Here is an 8,447-nt window from a genome sequence, read left to right as displayed (position 1 = left end):
AGCGCAAACGCAGAACGTAGGTACGCTTTGGTACTCGAGAAGGGCCAGTCGTCCGGATCCCGTGCAACGAACTCGTTGGAAACCGTGTTTGCAATTGGCCCTTTCGGAGCGAAACCACTCGCATCCGACGGTTCATGGACGTCGCCGGCCTGCGGTGCCTTCCTGGTCCGACACGCGTCCACATTGTAAGAAACGTGTAATGATCGGTCGCATATAAATATTATAGGAATGAATACACACCGTTGGATTCATCAGGCAACGGATGGGATGTTGTCTCGTGTATATGTTGGCACGAGCTTGAAAGATGAGATCGCCGATGCGGCTTCCCCGACGTGACAAATGTACCCATCTCGTTGGTATGAATGCGAGTAGCTTTTGCTTTTGACTAGCTTTTATGTATGCGTACGTAGAGGACGGTGATGAGGTGTCGGGATTTGATTCGTCATGCAATTCCTGTTCATATGGATGATGTACGATACGGTCACGAAACGGTCCGAGGGATGTTCACCCGGACCGGACCGGACCGGACGTCTCACGGTCAAATTTGGTTTTTTCTCTTCTCTCTCTGTCACATTATATTGTGGTGTGTATATGCCACACTATATTGGTGAGAGTGCAATGAAAGGATAAGTATTTATTTCAAGTATATTTGCTGAACATAGATTAAGATTTGACAGCATATCTATCTACTACCAACCCAAGTTCATCTCCCATAGCATTTATTTATTTCAATTATATTGCACAGCAATTTCACCATCCAAATAGGGACTAAAAATTAATTTGTTATAGTGTTTTAATTACAGTAATAAAAATACTATTAAACCTATGTGAAATACTATAAATGATCATTTATAATAATTTTTTTAATAACTCTGTACCTAAAAAATAATACTATAGTGCTTTTTTTAAATAATGTAAGTGAGCCAAATAAAATCAGAATATACTAAAAATCATATGATTCATCATATTAGGATTTGAATAGGTATCTATAATAGTTTATAAATAATATCATGTAAATGAGTGATCCATTATAATATTTTGATCACCACAATAAAAATAATCATTATCATCTTGTTATTAATATATTATCCTTTTTTTATTGTAATGTGGTGTGTTGCCTCACATGGTAATCTGCATCTGGTTAATTCTGATGCTTCTTGGTTGACAGGAGGAAGACAAATGGGAACTCATCGTCCTCAACTCAGCCTTTGATGCAGCAACAACAAAGAGCTCCATCCATACTGCTTATAAAGTTCAGCTGATCTAAATGTACTACTTTCTGGCATTGAGTTTGGCAGGAATGATGAGACCATGGATGATATAGTAGCTACTGTGGAGGGAGCACAAGGTGAACTGCTCAAGTACCTCAACAGTGTATCCAGCAACAGGTGGCTGATGGTCAAAATATTCTTTGTTCTCATGGGGTTCAATTCAGTGTTAATAGATTTACTTATTTTCTATATGAATAGCTTTCCTACGTTCTCAAGCTCTCTTGCTATGTGACATTGGATCATCACCTGCAGGTCAAATGGAACTCTCAAATAGCAGTGATACTAACACCAAAAATAAGTATCCAGAAACAGTTGAAGCTTGCAATGACCAACTAGCATGTTCCATATTGTCTAGCTTTTATAATGATTTTAAGTTTTATAATGGGATTATAACTTTTTTTATTTGTACTCATTTCCATTAGGTTTATGTATTTGCTATGTCCATACATGGCTGAAGCACTTCCTTCCTCATTGATGGATTGTTTGTTAGATTTGAACATTGATTGTAAGTTGTCTTCTTTAATTGTAGACAATTGCTCTACCAATGATGTTGTGATTTCTATTTTGTTAGATAATTTTTTTTAGAATTCAGAATTATTTCATATGTGTTGTTGTGCCTACATATTGAATCTGATAGAGATGTTTTTATAATGTAGAAGAAGATTAGATTGTTGTGATAAATTGAAGTTATTTTTATAATGTTATAGAGATATTTTCAAGAACCAATATCCCATGGTGAATCTTTTCTTCTTTGCTAAGGTTTGTGAGCTGAGATTAGTAATTTCTAGTTGCAATGAAATTAGAACAGTAACATATAATATGGTAGAAAAGTTTGCAAAATATTGGAATGCAATTCATGAGATAACAGGAGTTACAACCATTTTGGATCCAAAATTTAAGATGAAATTGATTGAGTATTATTTTTCAAAGATTTAATATGCTGATTCATCCTAAAAATATTCTCATTTTGATATTCTCTAAATTAGATATCCTTTTTTTTAGAATAAAATAGTAATCCTTTGTCAATTTTCGATAATATTACCAGTGATAATGTCAAATAAGAGAGAAACAAATATTTGGATGAATTTTTCTTGCCATGACTTTCTAATAAAAATGAATGAGATTAAGTACCCTTCATTACAATATATATTGATTGAGATATTTTAATAATTCTAATATATATTTATTGCATTAGAGTCTATCTTTAGCACTGGTGGTAGGTTTGTGAGTCCACAATGTCAAATTAGAAGCTTTAATATATATCCAAGATTGGTTATGGATGAAATATATGGTATCAATTTTAATTTGAGTAAAAAAAATTTTAATTTTATTTATTTAATATTAATTATTTATACTTATTTAATAAATTAATATTTAATAGTAGAGGATAAAGATGATTGGGAGATAATTTATACATATTTTATTTTAATAATATTATTTATTTTTAAGTTTTTATTGATTGATAATTTATACTTTTTCTTATTTACATTGGTTCCATCTTGCATGGATATATGAGCATCAATTATTAATTTATAGATTTTATTTGGACATATTTATAATAGAAAAAATAATATTTTAATATTATATTTATTTAGTCATAATTATATTTGGATATATTTGTATTTGAATATTATTACAATGTGTAAACCTTATAAATATTATTGTTATTATTTTATAATAATAATTATTATTAATTAATTTGATATTATTTATATATCTTCTATTTTACCATAATATATAATTATAATTATTATTTTTTAATTATATTATATTATGGCCGACTAATAATTCGTATTTTGTGATTTGGCCTCTGCATGTGCTTGCTCGACTGGACGTCTCTTTTCATTAGGCTTTAGCCCATTCTTCATCATCCCGCCCGGCCCACGATAACGGCCTTTTGCACCAAACTTGTGCGCGTTTCTCTTCATCACCCCTCGTCGGCGGATGGTCTCCGTGGCTTATCAACCTTGATTCGTCGCTGCATCTTCGCCTCCGTCGACCCTCATTTGGATCTTGAAATCTATCGAACGGGATCCCCTACTACTGTTCTGTCTCCGGGACTACGAGCCCGGATCTAGGGTTATCTTCTCCTGAAATCGCAGATTTTCGTTGATTCGAGCCGCAAGAGAGGTTGAGGTTGGTTTTTTTTCTGGCGATTGTAGATCTGGCAAGTTGATTCGACTCTGAGTCTTGGTAGCGATTCTGCCAGTGGATTGATTTGGGATCCCTAGGATCAAGATTGGCAGTTAGAATTTGTACTTCTTTGAGGTGATTGTTGGGGCTCTAGGGCTAGTTGGCGATGAATGCGAGGCATGGGCAAACGTCTTACCGCGATCGGACGCAGGAGTTCATCAAGACAATCGAGAATCTAAAGAAGTCCTCATCCACACCGGATGCACCGAGCAGCAACGCTGTATCAAGGTTGGAAGTACCGAAATCGGCTGCCTCGATCCAGTCGGAGTTCAGTAAGCGAGCTTCGCAAATTGGTCTCGGGATCCATCATACCTCCCAGAAACTTACCAATCTTGCGAAGTGTAAGTATTTTACCATTCTCACGAGAAATTGCTTTCGTTTTTGGAGTTGAATGTGAACGTGAGATGCTTGTCATCAGTTGAGAATCTCCGTTTGATATGAACTGTTTAGGGCTGCTATAATAATTAGATTAGCATGTATGCTCTATACAAATCCATCACATTTTGAATTCCGATTCATTTGTATGTGTCTTTCAGTCTCCTCGTCCGGTAGTTAATGCTTCTATATGAGTTCCCAGATCTTGGTGATGATTTAAGTTACTGTACGCACCAGTATGTTTAGTAACACTATGCAGCACCAGTATTCTTCTGGCAGCCCCGAACTAGGCAGTTTAGAACACGCCATAAATTGGAACGTCTTAAAAATTATCACCAATAAATAAAACTTGATACCCAGCTAAAGATATTGCCTTTTGTAATTCTGATTTCCATATTACTACTGCTTTTTGCTCCTCCTCTCCACCTCTCCCTAAAGGCCAAATGTTATCCCTAATCACTAAAAGGGTCCACTTGCTAGCATGATTCAGCATATGACAGCTTTGTATAGTTTCAGTGTGTTGATCCAAGAGAGCAAGTCAGGTCTAGCTTTTAGTTCTCAATTAAAGAAGAACTTCTACTTGGTTTTGGTGAGAAAAAGGACTCTCAAACTTTGGTAGAGAGTGTACAACTCATAAAGGGATTGGACTGATTTTTCAGTCTAATATTTAAAATATTGAATTTATCAGGATTTGGATTGTGTTTGTAATTCATAAAGGGCTTAGATTGGTTTATCATCAGAAAGTGGACAAAGATGTGAATCATAAGATGTTCTCTAATGATTTTTATGATCGTGAGTGTTTTAGTAATTATAAACAAACAATAAGATCTATCATTCAGCTGGGAACCATATGAAGTGAGAACAAGTAAGAACCACCTCTTACAAACATAACCTAGAAAAAACTTACCAATATTATTTTCTGTAAAATGCCTTAATTTCATGAAAATTCAAAACAATTCTGTCAATTGGTAAATTTTAAAACATTATCTTTGAAATGCTGAATTATAGTTTTCTCTTTTCCTAAAAGTTAAATAACATAATATTACCTTTTTAAAAATATCTTATCAGCTCCATATGGCAAATAACTTCGAAAATGAGAAGTTATAGAACACAATTGATTCAAACAAGATAATACTTTGTGCTCTTTATATCAGAAAAGTTGCTTGAACCATGCAACAGTTAGCTGGCTTTGGCTATATGGCATGTCTTGGAGATCCCAGGCACAAGCGCACATAAGAATCTCTTGGATGGCCATACTTCAGTAATGATGGGATGCTTCTGTTTTACTATGCTCACCTTTCGTAATTTCTAACCATATTTAGGACTGTTTACTCACAGCTAATTGTTTACTAGACAAATATAGTCAAGTGCCATATGTTGAGATGCTTTTGTTTTTCTAGTGGCAAAAAGGACATCGGTTTTTGATGACCCTACTGTTGAGATTCAGGAACTGACAGCAGTTATCAAGCAGGATATTACTGCCCTGAATTCTGCAGTTGTAGACCTGCAACATCTTTGTGATTCACAGAACAAAGGTGGAAATATGTCCAGGGACACTACCAATCACTCAACAACTGTTGTTGATAATTTGAAGAACCGTTTGATGAGCACAACGAAGGAGTTTAAAGAAGTTTTAACCATGCGGACTGAGGTAAACCAAATGTTACCTCTTCTAGCTCTGTCTTGGTCACGCATTCCCCTTTCTTTTTTTAATATCACCAGAATCATTAACTAATGTGTTCTTTTCATATTCTTTTTGAAAATTTACCTATAGAATTTGAAGGTTCATGAGAACAGAAGACAGTTATTTTCTTCATCAGCCTCAAAGGATGCAACCAATCCTTTCCTTAGACAACGCCCACTGGTTTCCAAGGGAAGTAATGACTCTTCTGCTCTGGCTCCCCCAGCACCATGGGAAAATAGCTCAACATCTTCTTCTCCTTTGTTTCCCAGGTAATTTTACGAACTGCTCAATTAATACTCTTAACTTATTACTGGTTATCATAATTTCCATAATTCAATTTGAATCTTCATATTACAATAATCTATCTATCAAGATGGAATTGTCAAGGTTAATTATCATTTTGTTATTAATATGATATCCTTTTTTAATTGAAATGTGGTGTGTGCCTCCAGTAATTTCTGAGTTCAGTCTACATTGTCCATATGGTGATCTGCATCTAGTTAATTCTGATGATTCTTGGTTGACAGGAGGAAGACAAATGAGGACCCGTCATCCTCAACTCAGCCTTTGATACAACAACAGCAGCAACAACAACAAATAGTTCCAGTACAGGATAGTTACATGCAGAGCAGAGCAGAAGCTCTTCAGAATGTTGAGTCAACAATTCATGAGCTGAGCAATATTTTCACACAACTAGCTACCATGGTTTCACAGCAGGGAGAGCTTGCAATCAGGTCACTTTTTTTCTTGCTATGATAGTTTTCTTGTTAGGATTTGCATTCTTGTTAGGATTTACCCCTCAATCATCTTAGTCATGAGCCATTTAGAATCATCCTTTAGTAAAATATAAGAACACTCAAGATTCTCGAATACACATATTATTGGATTATGTACTTGCTTTACAGAAAGGTTGCTCTTTTGGTGATTGGGATTTCAGTCATGGAAATAGAGTTGCTACTTGTAGGGTTAAAGCTGCATATATAGACACCTTCCAAACATCACATCAGTGGGAGCTTTGTATACTAGACTACCATATTTTTATTTGATTATTTGTGTTTATATATCTCACCTGCCATGATAAATCGTAAACCAATGTACCATAGTTATCTTGGTATTGACACCGTTACTTGTATTGATGGATGGAGTATATGTTCTTAATCTTCATTTGATTACCATGGTTGTAACTTTGTCTGGAATCTCCAAAGAGTACATGTTCTTAATTTTCATTTGATTACTCTAGTTGTAACTTTGTCTAGAATCTTCAAGTTTAATCATGCATGAATTCTTTGCGACAAATATTCACAAAGCCTGTCTGCTGTTATATATGCTGAGTTGAACCAATTGTGTTTTCTCTGGCATCTCTTGTTCAACCTATTCATGCAGTTCATGTTGTTTAAAGTTCTAATCTTAGATTATTTCGTTTTTGAATCTCGATTTGGATCAATTTCTTCATCTTTAAAAATGGACGTTATAAAAAATCATCAATGCTGTCGCGGTTAGCTTTTTAAGGATGAAGACTTTGGTATATAACTAGCAGCAAGACTGCTGGTGGCAGGGATAGAATAAATAAGATACCTTGGTTGAACATAGTCAGTGGTGTGGTAATGCATAAGTTGAGCTGATCCAACTGCTTATAAAGTTTATAGTACTTTTATGTGTGGAAACTAATTAACTGGTATTGACTATCTCAGGATCGATGAGAACATGGATGACACATTAGCTAACGTGGAGGGAGCACAAGGTGCACTCCTCCGGTACCTCAACAGCATATCCAGCAACAGGTGGCTGATGATCAAAATATTCTTCGTCCTCATGGTTTTCCTTATGATCTTCCTCTTTTTTGTTGCATAATTCTACCACACACCTTCAACCGAACAATCTCCGGTACCCATGATCTGCATTCTTTGTACCCTTTTCGTTTCCACAATTATTTTTCCCTCGTTACCTCTGGTGATTGACAGAATACATGTTCTTCCATCTGGGGCTTCTTTTCCCATTTTCCTAGCAGATCCAAGGTGCAGGTTAAGTGGGAGTTAGGAATTGTAGGATCAAGTGAAAATACTCTACAATACAGTGATTGTATCTTATCTGTTCTTAAGTGGCCATTCACTTCTCCCGCGAATGATCATTCCACCATTGATAACTGTGTTCTTAAACGGTGAATATCTCGTGTTATGTAACTATTCCTTTCCCTAATAGACTTTTGATACTTAGCCATCGATAATATAGCATCTTCCCATCAGCTTTGTGGTGTTCTTGGTTAAAGAAGTACGCCATTTTGAGGCTTCCATCCCTAGCTTTCGTCGTGTGTCAGTCAAAACCTCATTGTTTGTCCCTTTTCTTAATGGAGGTCTTCGTACCGTGCCACTTGTTCGGTAATTCAAGAAACAAAGAAAACCCTACATTTGGGTCAAATCAAATTTGTCATGAGCCTTTAGCATGCTCGATCTTCAAATAACAAATATTATTTCTGAGATCAAAATATTATAGACGTAACGAAATGTAGTTCTTGAATTTAATATACTGTTCTCTTCCTAAAAGCTGGTCGTGAGTAGTGTACCAATCAACAACTAATGTTACGTTCTGATCGTGTACCAAAAGAGCTACCAGCTGAGTTGTAAATAAAATAAATTGAAGTAATTAGATCTTTTTTATTTTCCAAGTGGTTGGTAATATTGTTATTACATTTTCCCCTTTTTTTTTTCTTGTTGTTATCGTTGTTGATGGTGGTACTATTGTTACTCGAAACCATCTACCCATTGGAATCTCGTTGAGGACGAATCTAAAGATTCTCCCGCGAATGATCCGAGAATCGTTTGTATTAAGACAGCGCTAAAACTAGCCCAAGCAAAAGCCACAATTACCAACCTATCCTTGGACCACAAGTCATATATCCAAGCAGAGGACGTCCCGGGCCCCACCCA

General features: G+C 35.6%; 1 protein-coding gene across 4 annotated transcripts; it reads left to right on the top strand.

Moving 5' to 3' along the window:
* The first annotated feature begins 3,190 nt into the window (after positions 1-3,190).
* Positions 3,191-8,185, top strand: LOC135625440 (syntaxin-32-like). 4 transcript variants are annotated; one of them, XM_065130259.1, is made up of 6 exons: positions 3,192-3,401; positions 3,481-3,805; positions 5,240-5,490; positions 5,614-5,792; positions 6,051-6,257; positions 7,215-8,185. In XM_065130259.1, the coding sequence occupies exons 2-6, from the start codon at positions 3,571-3,573 to the stop codon at positions 7,372-7,374; spliced, it is 1,032 nt and encodes a 343-aa protein (XP_064986331.1). In that variant the 5' UTR covers positions 3,192-3,401; positions 3,481-3,570; the 3' UTR covers positions 7,375-8,185. The 4 variants fall into 4 exon arrangements, with proteins under 4 accessions (XP_064986332.1, XP_064986331.1, XP_064986330.1 ...); XM_065130258.1 differs by having other exon boundaries at positions 3,192-3,407; XM_065130260.1 differs by having other exon boundaries at positions 3,191-3,805; positions 5,287-5,490.
* Positions 8,186-8,447: the final 262 nt, after the last annotated feature.

This window comes from Musa acuminata, chromosome BXJ2-10, assembly GCF_036884655.1.
Source record: "Musa acuminata AAA Group cultivar baxijiao chromosome BXJ2-10, Cavendish_Baxijiao_AAA, whole genome shotgun sequence".
Classification (NCBI taxonomy): Eukaryota; Viridiplantae; Streptophyta; class Magnoliopsida; order Zingiberales; family Musaceae; genus Musa; species Musa acuminata.
Note: the sequence above shows the minus strand (reverse complement) of the source record. Positions and strands in the feature narration are given on the sequence as shown.